This window comes from Eleutherodactylus coqui, chromosome 7 (genome assembly GCF_035609145.1).
Source record: "Eleutherodactylus coqui strain aEleCoq1 chromosome 7, aEleCoq1.hap1, whole genome shotgun sequence".
NCBI lineage: Eukaryota > Metazoa > Chordata > Amphibia > Anura > Eleutherodactylidae > Eleutherodactylus > Eleutherodactylus coqui.
This window is the reverse complement of record NC_089843.1, coordinates 129780183-129803817: the sequence shown is the minus strand read 5'-3', so window position 1 is coordinate 129803817 and position 23635 is coordinate 129780183. Positions and strand designations below refer to the sequence as shown.

Genomic DNA, 23635 nt, shown 5'->3' with positions numbered 1-23635 from the left:
TGTGCATGTCTATAGGGATATCGGGAGCAATAACTATCAGTTGAGCTAACGAACAGGCAATTTTAGAGAGGCGAATCTTTGAGATCAGCACCTAATTAACCGAATTTTTACACTGATCGGGGACAAATAATCATTCATAGATCATTCATCCTCCATTCACTTGGATTTTTGGGGGGAGTTAGGGTGGCTATTTATAATGGCAAGTAATGTCAGGCAAATGATGGACCGGCAGCTTCAATAAAGTGCTGGTAACTACATATAATTGCCCCCTCGCCCACAAGTGCTTTTTAAAAATAATTTTAGGCAGCACATTCCCTATTCACATGAGGAGATGTGCTGCCGAAAAAAAACTACTTTTTTTTCCGTGGCATATGTGACCAAATCAGCCATCAAATGACTGCGCTCGTTTATCTACTGATTGCTGCCTCTTTTTACAGGAGGCAATGATTGGTTGAACGAGCATTCTAATGAATCCCCATCAACAATAATTGTCCCATGCAAATACACCTTAAAAAGGGTTACCTGGAACTTTACTATTGATGACTAGAGATGAGCGAGTATACTCGCTAAGGCACATTACTCGAGCGAGTAGTGCCTTAGCCGAGTATCTCCCTGTTCGTCTCTAAAGATTCGGGGGCCGGCGCCGGTGACAGGTGAGTTGCGGCGGGGAGCGGGGGGGGGGAGAGAGGGAGAGAGAGATCTCCTCTCCGTTCCTCCCCGCTCTATGTAGGGAGTATACTCGCTAAGGCACATTACTCGAGCGAGTAGTGCCTTAGCCGAGTATCTCCCCGCTCGTCTCTAAAGATTCACTTGGATTTTTGGGGGGAGTTAGGGTGGCTATTTATAATGGCAAGTAATGTCAGGCAAATGATGGACCGGCAGCTTCAATAAAGTGCTATATGTAGTTACCAGCACTTTATTGAAGCTGCCGGTCCATCATTTGCCTGACATTACTTGCCATTATAAATAGCCACCCTAACTCCCCCCAAAAATCCAAGTGAATCTTTAGAGACGAGCGGGGAGATACTCGGCTAAGGCACTACTCGCTCGAGTAATGTGCCTTAGCGAGTATACTCACTCATCTCTATTGATGATCTATCTTCTCGATAAGTCATCAACAGTTGATCAGCGGGGATCTGCCTCTCAGGATCCTCACCAATCAGCTGCTCTCCAAACCCGTTGTCATTACAGACAGTGCGGAAGTATTCAGCTGTGTCTGTAGTGCAGCAACCGAGTTGGCAATTCAGACGTAACTCCCATTGCATTCAATGCAATACCAATCTGGGCCACTGCACCATGAACGGAGCTGTCTACTTCTGGTTCTGCCCACAATGACAGCAGGTTTGATATCAGCTGATCAGCGTGGATCCTGCAGATCCACTATTGGTGACCTTTCCTGAGAATAAGGCATCAATAGTAAAGTCCCAGATAACCCATTTAACTCTCTGCATAACTGTATTTTTCTTAGACCAAACATCACTGTGAACAATTCTATTAACCCCTTCAGGACCAAGCACAGTAAATTTATGGCCAATAGTAAAAATACTGCACGGGATTATAGCTCCTGCCCCTGCAATGTAGCAGAAGCAGGTTGAGTCCTAGCAGACCCAGATCAGCTCTGTTAGTGACTACTGTTACTACAGGTGATGTTTTTTCCCCCTTTAACTGGGGTTCCAATGGATGCCTCAACTACAGTGTGAAACTGAAATTTAAAAAAAGGCAATGTGAATGACCCCCAGGAGGTCTTATATGACGTCATGGGGGACATTGATGTTAAAAAAAAGAAGTTATAAAAATAAGTTCAAAATAAATAAATTACAAAATAAAATAAAAATGCATCTATAAAAAATGAAATGAACCAATTCTGACGCCAAACAAAACCGTCGCCATATGCACACCCTGTAATCCAAGACTATACAAATTATATAGCAAAACGCCTAAAACAAATGAGGAGCCCATTCCCATACTTTATCTTAGCATAAATATACAAATATTAAAAATAACTATAAATGTAAAGCAATCTATTTTACCCGCAATAAAACCAAAAAAAAAATGGGGAAAAAATTCAGCGAAAAAAGATTCAGGCCTCATGTCCACGGGGAAAATCAGGCCCGCCGCGGATTCTTCATGGAGAATCTCGCAGCGGGTCTCACCTTTCCCGGAGACATGAGGCTAAAAAGAAGAATTTACTCACCTGTCCGGACGCTGCAGACCTGCCTTCCGTCGCAACTGGATCTTCTTTCTTCGGCCCGGCGGATGAGCTCGGCGCTCCATTTTTTAAAAATTCCTGCTCTCCCGCGCGCGGAGAGCAGAAATTCGGGCGCGGGTGTACCGTGGATCCGGACGGCTTTCATAGGCTTCAATAGAAGCCTGCGGGAGCCGTCCCTGCAGGTGACCCGCACTAAAATGGAGCATGCCTCAGTTTTTTTCCCGCACACGCAATCCGCGCCTCAAGGGGAAAATGACATCCGCAGGTATTCAACTACCTGCGGGTGTCCAATGCATCCCTATGGGGCGCGGATCCGTGTGCGGGAAAAACACTGCAGATTTTAAATCTTCTTTTTACCGTGAACAGGCCTTAGAAAAATAGCCCTATATATCAAAACAAAAAAAACAACAAAAATAAGGGGTTAAGTAACAATAGTTTAATTAGAAATTATTGGCTTAGTTATTTTGAAGACTTAAGTATTATTTCGGCCCCATTTTATCTTGATTTCTCGTTTTCTGAGCAGGACTCGGATTCTGTGCTGTCTATTAGTCATTTGCGACGTTAGAGACTGTTATTCTGTGTTGTTCACACTTTGCATAGTAATTGATATGTAGTGTTTGCTCAGGTACACCTTTTGATGTGGTAGTCACTGAGTAACAAGGGTCAAGTATCCTGCAATGGGAGTGTTGCTAAGCAGCCAGCGACAACAGAGCGGAGCACGCCGAGAGCTTCTTATATGTTAGCGGAGTGGAGACAAGGACACTTGTAAAATATCACTCTTTAGAACTCTTCAGCATGACAATGGCAAGATATTCCCTTTATCACAATGCCAACTTTCAGTCATTTGTTAGGGTAGACTACCAACTTAAGTCTGCCAAAGAAAAATATGATGAGATTAGAGTTGAAGCACAGCTCCAACACATCCATGAAGCTAGAACGAAAGAGAAAAGTGCCACCGTGTACCATGGGGAATACAGGAGGAAAGCTCTGGATGAGAACTGCCAGTCACTAATGAGACCGAGCTCACCTACCAGGATGAACAAGCCTCACCCGCCTGAGTAAGGACAGAATGTGTGCGACTAGACTGTAGTAAGAAGCTAGATTGACTACTGTCTCGGAATGTGGCCAACAATAATCTACATTGGGTTCTGCAGAAGTTACATTTATCATAACCTGCTCCTAACAACATCACCGACTCTGCATTAAATTCCCAGTGCGGTAGCATAACCCGCAAAGTTATGCTACATTATGCCCTGAGATCTAGAACTGTGTACTAAGTCTTTGTATTAACTCAAACATTATATGATTGGTTAAACTATTATAGGATTTCAGGGCATGAATGCTAGTTTGGATCACAATATTGTCAAAGGAGGTGGGTGGCCATCTTTTGTGACTCACGTGTCTGACCATGTCAGCCACATCTATTGCTGCCGGATGCGTAAAATATAAAAGTAACGTCATGTAAGTCCTCGAAGTCAAACATTAGGAATAGAACAGATTGTACTGAGAGCTCAGTGACTGTCAGCATGGAGACCTCCAAAGTGCGACAGGCAATCAGGCGAAGTGGCCCTTTAATGACCGGGTAATTTCTGTCTCTACATCATCGGGTTGCAAGAACTGTAACGGTTTTTCTTTTGTTTGTTTCCTTTAGTTGACATAAGCCATACGAGGACTTGTGTTTTGTGAGACGAGTTGTATTTTTAATAGTACCACTGTGGAGTACATATAATGTATTGTTCAACTTTTTTAGAATATTTTTTGGGGGGAATGGATAAAAAACAAAAAGAAATTCTGCAATACTTTTTTTACAACGCTTACCGTAAGATATAAATGAAATGTTACCTTTAGTCTGTGGGTCAATACGATTATGGTGATACCAAATTTAGAATTTTTTAATGTGTTATTATTACGTTTCCACAAAAAAAAAACTATACAATCCGAGACCCATCATATAGATCTGTTGGCAGATAAATAATTTTAAGTCTTGTTTTCTACTTTTTTTTTATTACACCATGCAAGATAACGACCATAATATCAAAAGGAATGTCAGGAAATATTTTTTACTGAAGGAGTAGTAGATGCTGAGAGTAAACTTCCAGCTGATGTGGTTGGGAAATCAACAATAAATGAATTGAAGCTGCCTGGGATAAGAGAAATATGAAAAGGAAATAATGGAAGGACAGATTAGAAGGACCATGTGGTTTTATTCTCCCATCAATATTCTGCTTCTATTTTATAGTATAGGGGACTATGAATGCAGCAATATCTGAGATGTTTTTTCACTTTTTTTCCATAATAAAGAGGGTTTCGTAGGGAAAACGTGGTTTTTTTTCACTTTTTTTGTCCATCTACAGGGCTTGATTCCTAGTATACTACACTGCACAACTTATGTAATGCAGTGTAGTATACTTTTGATCTGACATGTGGGCCATAGGGAGATTGTCAAAAGTAAGACGCCTTGATCAGGCTTCTGCCATCTACCATGGGAATCCATCAGCAGCTTGTGATAGCATTGTGGGATGCTGATAGGTGACAAGGGGAGCCGCATTCACATGTCAACTGCTTACATGGTGCGATCACTATTGATTGTGGCATGAAAGAGGTTTAATGACCAGGATCAGAGGTTTCTCTGCACCCAACCGTTAGAGCAGAAGCCTTGCTGTCAGACATCTGATTCAGGGCTCTTCCCAGTGTTTTTCAGGGCCCCCAGTGTTTTCTTACAGCTGACAGCTGCTCACAACATCTCCGATCATCACTGCTGTTGATTGCAGCAGTCAACCCTTTAAATGCGTTGTTCGTAATGAAAATACCAGAACCACCATATCCAGCATATGCTGAATCTGAACAGCGCCGAATGGACCCCATTGATTATAATGCAGTCTATTTTCAGGCATACCAGTTGAAATTTGCCTGGACGAAATAGCACAGCTTGATTTTCCATCAGATCTGTACTGGAGGCTCTAAACGGAGCGTCCGGAACAGTTGTGAATGCAACCTAGCCCTAATGTGACACAGTTACTTTGGGTCTTAGCATAGCGATATTTTTTTGTTCTTTCATCACTGCTTTCCAAGAGCCTTAGGGCTTACGCACACGAGCGATGCAGAATACGCCTGCAGATTTATGCTACGGGAGTACCGCGAATCAAAACAAAAAGTGCCAGCGAGTGATCGCAGATTTGCGCAGTTTCGCTTACATTGATATCAATGGTGCCTTCCCGCTGCGGTAAAATAGAACATGCCGCGATTCTTTCATGCTGGCAGAAATCCGTGGTAGAAATCCGCATGTGTGCGTTGGCAGGCAGAAATCTATTAGCGTGGATTTCTGCCACAGGAAACGCAAATCTGTCCGTGGGCATTCATTACAGTCTTAAGTCATCACTCACATATCCTCAAGAAGCAGACTATTAAATGAATAGTCATCTCTGTGTGTAATTACACCAGGCTGAGGCTGAGGCTAAAAATTACATGGGCGAGTGCGGATAATAGCAAAGTATAGCAGACAAGATGAGAGAAGCAGGCGACCAACAGAGGCAGACTAGCTAGCACACTGAGGGAAACCAATAACTGGCAGTGACTGCAAGTCTCTGCCCGACCTTTAAACAAAAGCCTCTGCCCAGGGGCGGAGAGAGGGAGACAGGCGACTCCCAACAGAACATAATAAAAGGGAGCCCGTGCGCAGCAGCTGCACTTACAGGTGCGCGCGCGCCACCGGCACCCGCGCCCCCAACAGCCGGACAACAAGCCGGGGGACTCGCCCCGACCACGGGACCCCGCACACCGCCGCCCCGGGAGGACCAGCAACCGCCGCATGGTAACAAGTAGCCATCTCCTGTTGCGGCTGTCAGGATTGTGGAGTTTCTCCCATTGTTTTCAATACGGAAACCTTGCATCGCATGCACCTATCTGAATATTTGGCATAGGTAATACTAGCAGACTACATAGCTGTCTTTTAAAGTGATGTGCCTCCCAAAGGTGCAGCTACTGGGAGCTCTGTACTGGACCCAGCCACGCAGTAGTGATGTAGAGGTCTTAGTGGCAGATTACAATGTATTAAGACTTAAGTTTGTTTGTTTTTGCCCTTTTTAGGGTATTCTTGGTTACTACACTACATAACATCCCGGGTCATTACAACTCGAAGAAAAAGATCTCTGCAGAAGGAAAAGGTATTCATATTCAGAAACGGACGACTGCACAGACATACATCACATCTTACACCCGTTTTGGGGTTTCCTTCCCTTCCAACAGAGAAAGTTTAGAAATGGATTCTTGAATTATCCTGTAGTTGTCTATGAACCACACCTATACTAAGTCATGAATACTTTTTTTCACTGTAGGGTATAGCATGCCAATGAACTGTGAGGCGATGGAGGAAAGTGCACTGCAGATGTTTGCATCTTTTCCCATATAGGTATACACATAGGTATAAGGTTTACAATATATGCATCGCTTTGGTCTACAACAAACAGTATGAATAAAGTCAATCTATATCCAATAATCCATCACACTGGTCTACCAAGGTCATGGCTTCCTACACTGTGCAGGTAGCAGATGCTAGGATATACAGTAAGTTAGTACAAGAATACACCATTGACCACCAAATATTGTACACTGAATATATGAGGGAGCAACCGGTAATACAAACTGTATACACCAGCTTATAGGCACTATGGGGAGACTCTGGTTTTATTTGCTCTTTATCATGCAATCCCAACGGGTAATGGATACAGTTATTTCACATGATGATAGCCGAAACAATCTGCACTTGATAGAACACTAACGGGCATTATGATGCACCATGCTGGTCATGTAGACGAAAACAAGTATCAGCCTACAGTCTCATGTAGGGGGACAGGAAAACCGTTGGACTTCAACATGCCCAGTCTTCATTCCCATAGGAGAAAAGGCTTAGTTCCCCCCTCTCCTTTGAAATCTATATGCACACATGGCCGGCTTTATGGTAGTCATGAGACCTCGTGTCGGCCGACATCTGTCTCAGCGTACGGCCAATTTTAGATGTTAAAGGGGTTGTCCCGCGGCAGCAAGTGGGTCTATACACTTCTGTATGGCCATATTAATGCACTTTGTAATATACATTGTGCATTAATTATGAGCCATACAGAAGTTATAAAAAGTTTTTTACTTACCTGCTCCGTTGCTGGCGTCCTCGTCTCCATGGTGCCGACTAATTTTCGCCCTCCGATGGCCAAATTAGCCGCGCTTGCGCAGTCCGGGTCTTCTGCTTTCTTCTATGGAGCCTTTCGTGCAGGATGCCGGCTCCGTGTAGCTCCGCCCCGTCACGTGCCGATTCCAGCCAATCAGGAGGCTGGAATCGGCAATGGACCGCACAGAAGAGCTGCGGTCCACGGAAGAAGAGGATTCCGGCGGCCATCTTCACAGGTAAGTATAGAAGTCACCGGAGCGCGGGGATTAAGGTAAGCGCTCCGGTAAGCTTTCTGTACGTCCCTGCATCGGGGTTGTCTCGCGCCCAACGGGGGGGGGGGTTGAAAAAAAAAAAAAACGTTTCGGCGCGGGACAACCCCTTTAAGAAACCAATTGTGATTTTGAATTAAAAAAATGGTTTCTTGCAGGTAAAGTAAAAACAAGAGCTGCTTCTTCCACCAGCAGACCGAAAATAGGCCAGTATGCTGACAAGAGCCAGGTACAGTATGGGTCACACCTCTATTGCTTCTTAGCCACAAGGGGTTTTATAACATTTCTTTAACCCCTTAAGGACATTTCCCATTTTGGCCAGAAGGATACAATGAATTTTCCATCATAATTTTATTTTTCCATCAACATCGTCGTATGAGGACTTGTTTTTTTGCGTGACAAAACTAATTTTTATTGGTATCATTTTTGGGTACATAAAAATTATTGGAGAATTTTTATTAAGATTTTTGGAGGGCAGGGAGAGAAAAAAAACACATCAATCCTGCAATTTTTTTTAAATACAGTATTAATCATGAAGCATAAATGACATAATACACATTGGGGATGGAATGGGAGAGGGGGGTTCTTCTACTTTTGCACTAGATATGGCTTTTTTGATAACTTATATAGCGGGTTTTTTGGAGGCAAAAAGAACAAAATAAGCATTTTGCCCTATTTTTTTTTAATGTTTTTTTTTTTTAATATTTTTAGCTATGCAGGATAAATAATGTTCTCAATTTATTGTATAGCTTGTTTTGGTTAGAAGGATACTAAATATGCAGGGTTTTTGTTTTTTTAATTTAAAAGAGTTTTCTATGTGATTTGTTTTACCCTTTTTTTGTACACTAATTATTTCATTTTTTTAAACATTTTTAAGCTATGATAATGCATTGAAATACTCCTGTACGGCAATGCATTATGGCTCACAATGGCGATCATAGGCTATAGTAGGCCTGGACACCAGTGTCTGATCTACATTGATTGCGGCCTGTAAGGGGGTTAACAGCGGGAGGGCAGCTCTCAGTTACATCTAACTCCCATTGTGGGATGGTGTGGGCTCATTTCTGAGCCCATGCCATTCTCAGAACGTGTTTAGGTCTTGACAGGGCTGTAGTTGTGTCCTGTGACATTAAAAGGTTAAATAAAGGATTCTGCAAAACTTAACAAATTTTATCATCATATACATCAGAAACATTATAGAGTCTTTATATGTTCACAGATACACATATTCAATGATGCCGACTCCAATATGGCGGCTCGGGCTTGGCTCAAACTTGCTAATGATAAAGGTAAGATAAATACTTGTATATTTTAGTGTATTTTTGCTTTCAATAAAGGGAATAGAACAAACATGATGGTGAAGGATAGAATAGAAAGAAGAAGATGGCCTGTATGTACAGTATTGGGGTAAAGTTTTAGGCAGTTGTGGACAAAAGGCTGAAAAGTAAGAATGTTTTCAAAGATATAAGTGTTAATTGTATTTTGGAAAATTACCAAAAACTAAGTGAATGAACAAAAAAGAAATCTAAGTCACATTAATATTTGGTGTGACCACCCTTTGCCTTCCAAACAGCATCAATTCTTCTACATACATTTGCACACTGTTTTTGAAGGAACTTGGTATGTTTTTCAGACATCTTGGAGAACTCAGCACAGATCGTCTGTGGATGTAGCTTGCTAAAATCAGGGCTTTGTGGGGACCATATTACTTCCAGGACTCCTTGTTCTTCTTTACTCTGGAGATAGTTAATGGCATTGCTGTATGTTTGGGGTTGTTGTCCTGCTGCAGAATAAATTTGAAGGCAGATACCGTCTATTTTAAAAGAAAAATTCTTTGCAGCGGTTTTTCCACACCTGCCTAAATCTTTTACACCGTATCGTATAATATATACTAGAACTGAAAATCTGACAGGGGAAATCAGGACTGGATAAGGGGATGAAAATTTCAGACTAAACTGGTGCCCTGCAGATGGACTGCAGTGTATGATGGGACCCTCGCTCTGGTAAAGACAATCCCCTACCGGAACTGAGACTTATTACACATCAATGTGCTCTAAGCAAAAAATAGCATAGAAAGAGGATAAAGGCCACAATGATAACAGGATACCAACTTAATGCTACAAGAGTCCAATGCACAACATATGGGAGAAAAATAGGCTAATATATAATACACTAAAGACAATTAGTCTCCAACCCAAATATACAATAAATGTAAGAAAGGAAGAACCGAAAATAATAATTAGAATGAAAAAACACAAAACTCCGTCACATTTCCAAGGCAAAATGCCCAGATAATTAGGGAGGTAAAATAAAATGAACACATTTTTTAGCCCATATAACATTATAGTCCAAATAGTGCGGTACTAGAGATGAGCGAACGTACTCGTCCGAGCTTGATGCTCGTTCGAGTATTAGGGTGTTCAAGATGCTCGTTACTCGAGACAAGTACCACGTGATGTTCGAGTTACTTTCACTTTCTTCTCTGAGACATTTGCGCGCTTTTCTGGCCAATAGAAAGACAGGGAAGGCATTACAACTTCCCCCTGCGACGTTCAAGCCCTATACCACCCCCCTGCTGTGAGTGGCTGGGGAGATCAGGTGTCACCCGAGTATAAAAATCGGCCCCTCCCGCGGCTCGCCACAGATGCATGCTGACAGAGATCAGGGAAAGTGCTGCTGATGCTGGAGCTGCTATAGGGAGAGCGTTAGGAGTTATTTTAGGCTTCAAGAACCCCAACGGTCCTTCTTAGGGCCACATCTGACCGAGTGCAGTACTGTTGAGGCTGCTTTTAGCAGTGTTGCACAATTTTTTTTTTTTTGTATATCGGCCGTGCAGAGCATTGCGTCCTCAGTCTGCAGTCATTGTACAGAGTATAGGGCCAGTACTGGTGAGGCAGAGAAAGAGGTATACTGGCTATATAGGCAGTGGGCTTTTTCAAAGAAATTGGGGAAAAATACTATATTTGGGCTGCCTGTGACCATCTTTAGTGTACTGCGTGTCTGCTGGGGGATAGTAGTCATAATTAATACGCAGCTAAGCGTTACAGCAGGCTTGCGCAAAATTGTTTCCTGGCTCTGCTGTGCCCGTTACATCACCGCCGTCATACCGCCAGAGGGAAACAGTATACATAATATACGCTGCATACAGGGTCTGTCTGGTGTTTCAGCTCACCATTTAAAAAAAATAGAAGCAAAATACTTAAGGCCTACCACTGGCCTTTGGCGACTTGACTGGTTCTGCGCTGTGAATTCCAGTAGCTCAGTCATACGCACCTACGTCTCACTACAGGCTTGTGCATAATTGTTTCCTGGCTCTGCTGTGCCCGTTACATCACCGCCGTCATACCGCTAGAGGGAAACAGTATACATAATATACGCTGCATACAGAGTCTGTCTGGTGTTTCAGCTCACCATTTAAAAAAATAGAAGCAAAATACTTAAAGGGGTTGTCCCGCGAAACAAAGTGGGGGTATACACTTCTGTATGGCCATATTAATGCACTTTGTAATGTACATTGTGCATTAATTATGAGCCATACAGAAGTTATTCACTTACCTGTTCCGTTGCTAGCGTCCTCGTCTCCATGGTGCCGTCTAATCTTCAGCGTCTAATCGCCCGATTAGACGCGCTTGCGCAGTCCGGTCTTCTCCCTTCTGAATGGGGCCGCTCGTGCCGGAGAGCGGCTCCTCGTAGCTCCGCCCCATCACGTGTGCCGATTCCAGCCAATCAGGAGGCTGGAATCGGCAATGGACCGCACAGAAGACCTGCGGTCCACCGAGGGTGAAGATCCCGGCGGCCATCTTCACAAGGTAAGTCAGAAGTCGCCGGAGCGCGGGGATTCGGGTAAGTACTGGACGGATTGTTTTTTTTATGCCTGCATCGGGTTTGTCTCGCGCCGAATGGGGGGGCTATTGAAAAAAAAAAAAAACGTTTTGGCGCGGGACAACCCCTTTAAGGCCTACCACTGGCCTTTGGCCACTTGACTGCTTCTGCGCTGTGAATTCCAGTAGCTGAGTCATACGCACCTACGTCTCACTACAGGCTTGCGCATAATTGTCTCCTGGCTCTGCTGTGCGTTCCATAAGCGAAGTCAGCCTCCAACCACAGGCCAATAAGCGGCACATTTAATTACAGCGTTCTGTTTCTGCTCTACTCGTAATACACCATGCTGAGGGGTAGGGGTAGGCCTAGAGGACGTGAACGCGGGCGAGGACGCGGAGGCCCAAGTCAGGGTGTGGGCACAGGCCGAGCTCCTGATCCAGGTGTATCGCAGCCGACTGCTGTGGGATTAGGAGAGAGGCAAGTTTCTGGTGTCCCCAGATTTATCTCACAATTAATGGGTCCACGCGTCAGACCTTTATAAGAAACTGAGCAGTGTGAGCAGGTCCTGTCGTGGATGGCAGAAAGTGCATCCAGCAATCTATCGACCACCCAGACTTCTACGCCGTCCACTGCTGCAACTCTGAATCCTCTGACTGCTGCCCCTCCTTCCTCCCAGCCTCCTCACTCCATTAAAATGACACATTCTGAGGAGCAGGCAGACTCCCAGGAACTGTTCTCGGGCCCCTGCCCAGAATGGGCAGCAATGGTTCCTCTCCCACCGGAGGAGTTTGTCGTGACCGATGCCCAACCTTTGGAAAGTTCCCGGGGTCCGGGGGATGAGGCTGGGACTTCCGGCAACTGAGCTTTCAGTGGGTGAGGAGGACGATGACGATGAGACACAGTTGTCTATCACTCAGGTAGTAGTAATTTCAGTAAGTCCGAGGGAGGAGCGCACAGAGGATTCGGAGGAAGAGCAGCGCGTTGAGGAGGAGGAGGAGGAGGAGGGGGAGGAGCATGAGGAGGAGGGGGAAGAGACAGCTTGGCCCACTACTGAGGGTACCCATGCTGCTTGCCTGTCATTCTTTCAGCGTGTATGGCCTGAGGAGGAGGAGGAGGATCCTGAAAGTGATCTTCCTAGTGAGGACAGCCATATGTTGCGTACAGGTACCCTGGCACACATGGCGGACTTCATGTTAGGATGCCTTTCTCGTGACCCTCGCGTTACACGCATTCTGGCCACTACGGATTACTGGGTGTACACACTGCTCGACCCACGGTATAAGGAGAACCTTTCCACTCTCATACCCGAAGAGGAAAGGGGTTCGAGAGTGATGCTATACCACAGGACCCTGGCGGACAAACTGATGGTAAAATTCCCATCTGACAGCGCTAGTGGCAGAAGGCACAGTTCCGAGGGCCAGGTAGCAGGGAAGGCGCGGAGATCAGGCAGCATGTACAGCACAGGCAGGGGAACACTCTCCAAGGCCTTTGCCAGCTTTATGGCTCCCCAGCAAGACTGTGTCACCGCTCCCCAGTCAAGGCTGAGTCGGCGGGAGCACTGTAAAAGGATGGTGAGGGAGTACGTAGCCGATCGCACGACCGTCCTCCGTGACGCCTCTGCTCCCTACAACTACTGGGTGTCGAAGCTGGACACGTGGCCTGAACTAGCGCTGTATGCCCTGGAGGTGCTTGCTTGTCCTGCAGCTAGCGTCTTGTCAGAGAGGGTGTTTAGTGCGGCTGGGGGAATCATCACGGATAAGCGTACCCGCCTGTCAACCGACAGTGCCGACAGGCTTACACTCATAAAGATGAAAAAATCCTGGATTTCCCCCAGACTTGTCTTCTCCACCAGCGGACAGCAGCGGTACCTAAACAATACGTAGGCTGCACACGCGGATGGAAGCATCGCTCTCTATCACCATCAAAAACGGGGACCTTTTAGCTTCATCAATCTGTGTATTATATTCATCCTCCTCCTCCTGCTCCTCCTCCTGAAACCTCACGTAATCACGCCGAACGGGCAATTTTTCTTAGGCCCACAAGGCTCAGTCATATTACTTTTGTAAACAATGTTTATACGTTTCAATTCTCATTAAAGCGTTGAAACTTGCACCTGAACCAATTTTTATTTTAACTGGGCTGCCTCCAGGCCTAGTTACCAATTAAGCCACATTAACCAAAGCGATTAATGGGTTTCACCTGCCCTCTTGGTTGGACATGGGCAATTTTTCTGAGGTACATTAGTACTGTTGATACACCAATTTTTTGGGGCCCTCGCCTACAGTGTAATCCTAGTAATTTTTATGGCCTGCACTCATGCTACAGCAAGGTGTGTGGGGTTGGCCTACACTTTTGGTACATAAATGTAACTGGGGCCTTGTCTATACTGCAACTACTGAAATGTGAAAGAGACTTATCTCCCTAAACTGCTGCAACGGGAATGTTACTGTGGCCTGTCTTGACTGCTACTACTACTGAAATGGAAATAATACTGTGCTCCCCCTATACTGCTGTTTCGGAATTCTTACTGGGGCCTGTCTGGACTGCTACTACTACTGAAATGGAACTAATACTGTGCTCCCCCTATAATGCTGCTAGTGATATGTTACTGGGGCCTGTCCCTAATGCTACCGCTGAAATGTTACTAATTCTGGGCTCTGCCTATACCGCTGCTAATGCTATGTCACTGGGGTGTGGAAACGGAGGCTTCCCAAAGACATGATGGTGGCGAGGCCATTTCCCACCAACGCGGTTACTGTTAAGGTGCATATAACCACGGACACGTGGAGAGGACACCTAGTGCCTCAAAAACATCCCCCTCCTCCTCCAACAATGAAAACATTCTTGGCAAATACCTTTGCATTGGTTCGTCTGGTGGCAGTCCAAGAATTTCACCTTTACCGACACAACAAGAGAGCCCCCCCAACATGGCCCACTTAATCCTGGCCACATTCCGAAAACCAACTAAATAAAACCGCGCTACTAGGTCCGCAGTCGCCACCACATTCCCACCAACGCGGTTACTGTTAAGGTACATATTACCACTCTGACTGGGGCATGCACTGTGGGCCGAAGCACACCTGTATTGTATGTGACGTTAGCTCTGCTGAGCAGGGCACTGCAATGGGATACATTTATGTACTGCCGATGGGTTCCAGGGAGCCACCCATGCTGTGGGTCCACAGGGACTTCACATTAGGGATTTGTACCTGCCAGTGTCGATGTATTAAAAACCCTGGTCAGACTGGGGCACGCAGTGTGGGCCGAAGACCACCTGCATTTAATCGGACGTTACCTCAGCTGTGCTGGGCACGGCAATGGGATATATTTATGTACCGCCGGTGGCTTCCTGGGACCCACCTATGCTGTCGGTCCACATGGAGTTGTAACTGCATGTGTCTACTTATAAAGAACCCCAGTCTGACTGGGGCATGCAGTGTGGGACGAAGCCCACCTGCATTAAACCTGACGTTACCTCAGCTGTGCTGGGCACTGCAATGGGATTTATTTATGTACCGCCGGTGGGTTCCAGGGAGCCACCCATGCTGTCGGTCCACACAGACTTCACAATAGGGAGTTGTACCTGCCTGTGTCTACTTATAAAAAACCCCAGTCTGACTGGTGCATGCAGTGTGGGCCGAAGCCCACCTGTATTTAATCTGACGTTAGCTCTGCTGTCCAGGGCACTGCAATCGGATACATTTATGTACAGCCGGTGGGTTCCAGGGAGCCACCCATGCTGTGGGTGCACACGAAATTCCCATTGCGGAGTTGTACCTGCCTGTGACTATTTATAAAAAACCCCGATCTGACTGGGGCATGCAGACACTTTGACAGAATGAATAGTGTGTGGCACATGGGTTCCCCATTGCTATGCCCACGTGTGCAGCTCCTGATGGAGGTGGCACAGGATTGGATTTCTCATTGCTTCTGTACAGCATTGTGGGCTATCGCCCCGCCCCTTTTAAAGAGGGTCGCTGCCTGGCCCTGCCAACCCTCTGCAGTGTGTGCCTCCGGTTCCTCCTCATGGCAGACGCACTTATAAATAGACATGAGGGTGGTGTGGCTATGAGGCCAGCATGTGGCATGAGGGCAGCTGAAGGCTGCGCAGGGACACTTTGGTGTGCGCTGTGGACACTGGGTCGTGCGGGGGGGTTGGGCAGCATGTAACCCAGGAGAAGCGGAGTGTCATACAGGCAGTGATTGTGCTTTGTTGGAGGTAGTGTGGTGCTTAGCTAAGGTATGCCTTGCTAATGAGGGTTTTTCAGAAGTAAAAATTGTTGGGGGGGGGGCACTCTTGCCGCTATTGTGGCTTAATAGTGGGACCTGGGAACTTGAGATGCAGCCCAACATGTAGCCCCTCGCCTGCCCTATCCGTTTCTGTGTCGTTCCCATCACTTTCTTGAATTTCCCAGGTTTTCAGAAATGAAAACCTTAGCGAGCATCGTCGATATACAAAAATGCTCGGGTCGCCCATTGACTTCAATGGGGTTCGTTACTCGAAACGAACCCTCGAGCATCGCGAAAAGTTCGGCTCGAGTAACGAGCACCCGAGCATTTTGGTGCTCGCTCATCTCTATGCGGTACAGAAACAAGATAAATCCAAACTGTGTGCAGCATACAATACACAAATGTCATAAAGAAAGTACTTGTGTGTCTGGAGTGTTTAGCAGTCACATTCCATGGCTGATAGAAGGTAGAGTTGATATCTTCACATAGGGGAGATTCCCTATGATATTATTAATAGTACTATAACTAATCTGTTTCTCTTGTCTCTATCTTATCTGATCTGTTCCTCTTCTATCCGTTCCTACTGCATGATATTTATTACTTTCCTATCTGTTTAGTTCCCATCAGATACTCTTAAAGTGACCCTTCGGTCCTGGACAAACAAAGATGGCCGCACCACTTCTCTGACTACATTGTAAACATTATTCGTATAAGAGACTACATGCTGATCTGACTGGCCAATGCTGCGTACATGGGCAACACGGGTCAATCACAGCTACATGTAGTGTCTTATACCAATGATCCATACTAATGCAGTGTAGTCAGAGAAGCAGTGCGGCCATCTTTGTCCAGGATCGGACGGTCACTTTCACTTATTCCTATTATTTCCATTCTGCTCCTATTCCATGATATAAATATTTACAACATCGTCCTTTGTTCTTATGATAACTACAGACTATTCTGCTGTAATGAAAATGATAAAGTTTGTAAGTGACAATCCAGCTATAAAGGAGGATACAAATGCAGAGAATACACAATATCAGGTAAGTGTTTCGATAGATCGGTAAAACTGAGAAAAAAGGTAGATTTGAGACTCTAGATCTAACAGTGATAGCCCTCTAACAGTTAATCAGACTGATAGTTTACGGTTATGAAAGATGCACTTGAAAGAACACATTAGTTTTAATTAGGGCAATTACATGTGCAATTTCTCTCTCGCAGCACTGCAAAAGGAAGTGATGTGGGAGAAAAATTGCAGCATGTCCTATTTTTTAGAGATATTGCCCATTCTTCCATATGAGAGCTTAAATAAAAAAAAAAGTATATCACATCTCGCTCGCATGTAAATATGGAATAATGGTCAATTTTCATGCACAAGAAAATGTGCTGGGATGCGAGTGCGATGTGTTCTTTTTGCAAAACGCATCTCGCACACATGAAAATTGAAGGTTCGCAAGTACCATATTGGTACGGGTTTCTTGGACCAATATCACATGCATGAAACTCAGTCGTGTAAATGCACCCTTACAGAACTACAGCAGCAAGCAATCTTCTCCACTATGTGATGGAAAGAGTTGCTACAATTGTAAATGTGCCATCCCATTGTTAAGGGCTACCCTAAAGGGTTAAAATGTTGCCATGCAGATGTACCATGATGTGCACCAAATTTTGCGCCTAGTTTTGGCACATTAGAAAGTTCCTACTGAGCATGCTCCGTTGCAGAGACTAGAGCCTCTTTGTGCTGAGTCACAATGGAGAGAGTAGGCAGAGTGAGCTTGGATGTGCTGCTGAAGCTGGGCCTGAGAAGCTGCTGCCTGTAAGGGGAAGCTCCTGAGACAGGACAGGGACCAGAGCCTGCCTCCTGTCTGGAGCCGAGAGAGAGACAATGTTGCGTCTGCAGACCAGCGAGACACCTAGACAGTGGCAAGGATCTATGGAAATCATGGTGGAGTGCTCCGGACACTGGACTAGCCTGGGTCAGTCAAAGTGAGTACACCCACATGACATATTGTAAGTGAGGCTAGCCTCGATTTGACAGTAGGTGTGCACACTGAGGAAAAGATTAAAAACAGTATATTATCAAACCTGATTAAGGAGATAAGTGTCATGGATGCAATAATAAGTTTCTGGTGCTCAAACCAAGGTTATGAACTGTGTTACTTAAACAGATATTATAGGTGATTACGGGAAGCAGCTTTGCTAAGACACTGTATTGGGAGTGTTAACCCCTAAGGGGAAGCTGTTTTGTTATGTATTTTTCTTTACAACTGGACATTATATGATGATAATAGTCAAGTGTTATTGATATTGTTCTTTCGGAATTATTTCCGATTTTGTGCAAATATGCTCCTTAGTATTCAGTTAGCCGTAGTTAGCAACATGTGATTTTAAGTGAAAAGGTTACCTGTGTAACAATAATCGCTATACTATTATTTTTCATTTTATTTCTACTTTTTGTGTTTATCAAAATATTGTAAACTTTGGTTACTCCATCTGCTGCATCTTATCCTTAAGGCTGCGTCACACTATCATCAACAGCGACAATAAAATAACATTCTTGTTTCCCAGACATCTTTTTCTTGTGCCAATCTCTGACACCATTGGCATTACTAGGAGGTTAGCACAACAGGCACTACGATGAGTACTATCAAGAGTGACTGAAAGGAAAACCATTAAAGGTGTGAATTAGCTTTAATGGTTCTACATCTAAAAGTGCTCATGATGGCATGATGTTTGCCCCTCATGACTTGTCCCTCTTTCTCCTCTCTAATTTTAATTTATTTATTTTTGGGGGATGAGAGGTCATTTTCCCCTCAGACTGCAGAATCGGCAGCACATCTACCATCATTAACTCTATAAGGGATAACGTTTTATCATTCAAACAGGTATTGAAACAATATACAAAGCCCGAATATGTTCCCTCAGCCCAGCAGTGGTTACTGAACGCTCGGCCTGAAGGTAAATAATATTGTGAATGACTTTAAGATACCTTTTGTACAACTATTGGGAGAAACTAAAACCATACATAGGCAGCATATGTGTGTAGATGGGGCCTGCAAACAGTCACACCTACTACCAAATAATCACCAAGCTTACTGAATGATTTCTCTTAAAATATGTATCTCCCTGCAAGATACCAAACATATTGTTAATGACCCTTCAAATGTGTGACGTACAACTGTGATCTTCAAGACCAATATGTGATGTACTGTAGCAGGTTTACAGTTCACTAGTGTAATTGAGTGTCCTGCCTTTGCATTTTTATTTTTCTAGTGCACTTTAAGTATATAAAGATCTACAAATACTGCAAAATTAGTGGTGGCTCAGTAAAAGATTAACATGATACACATTCAGGCTAAAGCCAATTTTGTACTGTATGTCCTAGAAATAATAAAAATGGATCTTAAACTGTAAGTCTTATTGTTGTAGAATTGAAATAAGAGGAAATATCTATAAAATGTAAAGGCCCATTTAGACAACGATTATCACTCAAAAGATGTCTTTTGACCGACAATCGTTGTGTGCACTTAGAGGGCAAGGTGATCGCTCAAACGTTGAGCGATCACCTTGCGCTCCAAGCGGGGGATGCAGAAGACAAGCGGCCCCACTTGTCTTCTGCATCCAGCTGTTCTCTGCTCGGGAGCGCCCGGCTGTTCTACAGAAGATAGCTGGACCACTGTGTTCTTCATACCCCAGCTGTTCACAGAGCACTCAGCTGTTATACAGCTGTGCGCTCCGTGCAGAGTATGCAGAACACAGCTGGACTGCTCTATTATTCATACCCAGCCTGTGATAAGGGAGCGGGATGCAGCTGAAACAATAGTATCAGCTGTATCCCACTGTGAATTCCTGATAAGGCTCATCATTGTCTTTTAGCACGCTGAAAGACAATGATGAGCGACGGGATAACAAAAACTGCATGATGTTAGTGCAGTTACACACAACGATTATCACTCAAAAGACGGCTTTTGGGCGAATTTTGAGCGATAATCATTGTGTCTAAATGGGCCTTAACGCGCAATGGAATTTTCCATTAACATGTCTAAACAATGTCTGTGTACACCTCAATTTCTGATGTCTGAACCTGCTGATTAAAAGAAGCCGGCTCCATATTGATGTTGCTCATCTCTTCTGTGATAGACTGCTTTTTTTTTTTTTTTTTTTTTTAAAGTTATGAACTTTCTGTTGCATGTATTTGTGCCAAAAAAAAGTCTATTTGGGTTTTGGGTGCATTCAAAATTCTGTTAGGACTGTCAGTTAGAATTTTGTCCCTCTCTTCCATTTTTGGAGCTGAGGAACAGAAGTAAAACAAAAATTAACTTTTTTATTTTTACCCCCGTTGATTTCAATGTTTTTTTTTTTTGTAAATATTGAAAGCAAACGGAAAGCTTTTGCTTCCATTCCATTAGTTTTGTGTAGAGATGAGCGAGCGTACTCGGAAAAGCACTACTCGCTCGAGTAATTTGCTTTATCCAAGTATCGCTGTGCTCGTCCCTGAAGATTCGGGTGCCGCTGCGGCTGACAGGTGAGTCGCAGCGGGGAGCAGGGGAGAGCGGGCGGGAGAGAAGGATCTCCCCTCCGTTCCTCCCCGCTCTCCCCTGCAGCTCCCCGCTCCGTGCCGGCACCCGAATCTTCAGGGATGAGCACAGCGATAATCGGATAAAGCAAATTACTCGAGCGAGTAGTGCTTTTCCGAGTACGCTCGCTCATCCCTAGTTTTGTGCTTTTTCAACCCCCTAAGGACGCGGCCCTTGTTTGTTTTCCATTTGCGTTTTTTCCTCCCCCCTTTTAAAAAATCGTAACTTCTTTATTTATCCATTGACGTCGCTGCATGAGGGCTTGTTTTTTGCAGGACGAGTTGTATTTTTCAATGGTGCTATTTAATGTACTGAAAAACTTAAGTGGAGTGAAATAAAAAAAAAATGACATTCCACCATCTTTCAGTGCGTCTTGTTTCTATGGCGCACAAACTACAACAAAAACGACATGATAACTTTATTCTATGGGTCAGTACAATTACTATACCAAACTTTAAATTTTTATTTTTTTTACTGTACTACTTTTATTTTTTTTCAAATACATTTAATTTTTTAAAATTATTTTCTGCCGCCATCTTCTGCGTGCAATAACTTTTTTATTTTTCCGTCAACGTAGTTGTGCGAGGGCTCGTTTTTTGCGAGACATCCTGTAGTTTACGTTGGTACCTTTTCAGACTACATACGACTTTTTGATTGCTTTTTATTGCATTTTTTCTGGGAGACAGGATGACTCAAAGTGTATTTCTGGCTTTTTTTTCTTTTCCAGAATACGTTCACCGTGCGGGGTAAATAATGCGCTACTGTGATAGATGATTTAGATTTTTTTTTAAATAGATATGGCAAAAGGGAGGCTATTTAAACTTGTATTACTTTTTTCCCCTTTTTACAATTAGTAAAATTTTATTAATCTTATTTTATTTATTTTTTTTGCCCCCCCTAGGGGACCACAACTAGTGATGCTTTGATTGCTCCTGACATAGCATTACATCATAATACCATTTGATAGGCAGTCTGCTAAGGCAGCCCTGGGGCCTTTCAGAAGGCCCCTGGCTGCCATGACAGCTGCACGGCTCCCTGCGATCTCATTGCGGGGGGTGACGTATGGGACCCCCGAACATCGTTTGGGGCATTTAAAGGGTTAATATCGCTGATCAGTCGCGCAACTGATTGCAGTTATTTCCCGCAGGTGTCAGCTGTAATAAACAGCAGAAGCCAACGCTGTGTGAAGAAAGGTCACCCTGTGATCTCTCTTCATACATTCCCCCGACCCCTGCAGGACGTAACTGTACGTCCTGGAGCGTTAAAGAGTTAACTGAATAGTACTGCAGACTGCGCTGTTTAACAGAACAAACAATTCAGATTAATATTTCCAAGGCGTCCATAGCTGTGAAGGGGTTCTTCAGCAGCTGCAGTGTGTATTATACAATCCTGCAGCGAAACATAAGGCTCCGTTTATGAATTGCCTATTCCATACAATGCTATCCTTCCTGTCAAAAATGACAGCTACTAGAAAGGAACCCATTGTAAGATAATGGGGTCTATCAGACCAAAAGGCTCACATTACAAACAAAAGTCATCATGCAGATGTGAAGACAACCTTCTACCTACCCCAAGCGCTGCAGACGCTTTCCCTGATGCATGAGGGCATGGCATATCAATCATTGCCAGTTGTAGCTCCATTACTCTTCAAAGAGAAATTGCCATCTCCATGTTCACAGAACTCCTTGGTGACTTATTTCATTACATATAATAGTTATTTAACCTGTTATTGTAATAGTTTGATTTATATCTAACCTATCATTAAACTTGATTTCAGAAATCAAAGCTGTGGCCAGATTGCTTAGGACTTTATCCACGGGACCTCGGACAGGAGACCTAGAAAAGACTTATGGAATTGACTCACCTGTTTACAGACCACAAAGAAAAGAATATCTTATACATCCGGACTGGAGGGCACAGAGTTAAAATGTTTATTCTGTATGCAGTAAGTTATCTAGGCAAAAGAAGTTGCATTTTGGGAATGATTTGATAAACTACCGTGTTTCCACGAAAATAAGACCTACCCTGATAATAAGCCCTACACTGATTTTCAGGGGAATAGGGGGCTTGAAATATAATCCCTCTCCCGAAAATAAGCCCTCGCTACACTAAAGAAAACCAAAACTAAATACTCACCTTGCAGCTGGCGTCTGTGCCCCCCGCTATGGTCTCCCCGGCAGTGCAGCAGGCTGCTCTGTAATCCTCCCCGCTGTCATCTCTCTCTCTGGTAAACGGGGGTTTGAAATCCCCCGCTTCTAGCAAGTAAGCGCTGTGATTGGATCGAGCACCAGACAATTACAGCTGGTGCTCGACGATTCGCAGCCATTCAGTGTATGTCATCACTGAATGGCTGTGATTGGCTGGCGCTTGATCCAATCGCAGCGCTTACTTGCTGGAAGCAGGGTAATTCAAAGCCCTGTTTACCAGAGAGAGATGACAGCGGGGAGGATTACAGAGCAGCCTGCCACACCGCCGGGGAGATCATCGCGGGGGAAACAGACGTCGGCTGCAAGGTGAGTATGCGCATCCTCACCCCCCGAAAATAAGACACTGTGCCTCTTTTGGTGCAAAATTTAATATAAGACAATGTCTTATTTTCAGGGAAACACGGCAGTAAGGGCTAGTGTGCATTAAAAATTGGGTCCCTTTTGCTTTCATTATTTTAAATGCAAATGGAAACTGATAGAAGCAGAACGAAGAAAAAAAAACCTTTACCAAAAGAATTGTTTCCCATCTGCCCTGCTAGAATGTATTCCTGTTTGTATAGAAAAAAAAACCCAAAAGCTCAGGGACATATGGACAGCAAATACACTCCTGTAAACTAGCTGTGTATTAGCAGGTGTATCATCATAATCAATGTGTTTGGGCAAAGCACTCACATTTCTGTGGATTCCTGAAATGCTGATTTTTCTTGTTGACCTGACCTAAGTAGGGTGGGTCCGGCTCTTTTTGGTATTCCTTTACGCTCAGGCCATGCCCATAATATCATCACTTACTATTTACACAGCTGTAAGGGAGGTGGTGAAGGAATTAGAAATGAGTCTACATGGACCAGTGTCAAAGTTTGTCACTGCACTTCCCAAAATTGCATTTCTCTAATTCTTCCGGCATTGCCAGCAGACATGACATAGACTTAAAATAAAGAATGTTTAAGAAAAAGAGCAGACTGTGGGTGGCTTTATATGAGGTGCAGAATCCGGAGAGCACATCAGACATAAATATAACAACAACTGTACCCCACATCGGTATGTAACATGATGGGGTAGAATTCCTTTAGGCTTCCTTCACACACCTTTTTGGTGGCGTTTTGCGACCCTGAAAATTAAGGCAGCAGTTTATATCTGGTAGATATGTTTTTCAGAGGCAT

The 23635-nt window shown here is 44.3% G+C and overlaps 1 protein-coding gene across 1 annotated transcript; it reads left to right on the top strand.

Moving 5' to 3' along the window:
* Positions 1-2930: 2930 nt before the first annotated feature.
* Positions 2931-22481, top strand: LOC136573394 (uncharacterized). The gene is made up of 7 exons (XM_066574689.1): positions 2931-3267; positions 6296-6372; positions 7798-7868; positions 8859-8928; positions 16646-16734; positions 18577-18649; positions 22046-22481. The coding sequence occupies exons 1-7, from the start codon at positions 3005-3007 to the stop codon at positions 22192-22194; spliced, it is 792 nt and encodes a 263-aa protein (XP_066430786.1). The 5' UTR covers positions 2931-3004; the 3' UTR covers positions 22195-22481.
* The last annotated feature ends 1154 nt before the right edge of the window (positions 22482-23635 follow it).

Coding starts and splice junctions, on each gene's coding strand:
- LOC136573394 (XM_066574689.1), top strand. CDS start 3,005: ATGACAATGGCAAGATATTCCCTTTATCACAATGCCAACTTTCAGTCA. Junction 7,869..8,858: donor AGTATGCTGACAAGAGCCAG/GTACAGTATGGG, acceptor ATATGTTCACAG/ATACACATATTCAATGATGC. Junction 16,735..18,576: donor CAGAGAATACACAATATCAG/GTAAGTGTTTCG, acceptor TCATTCAAACAG/GTATTGAAACAATATACAAA.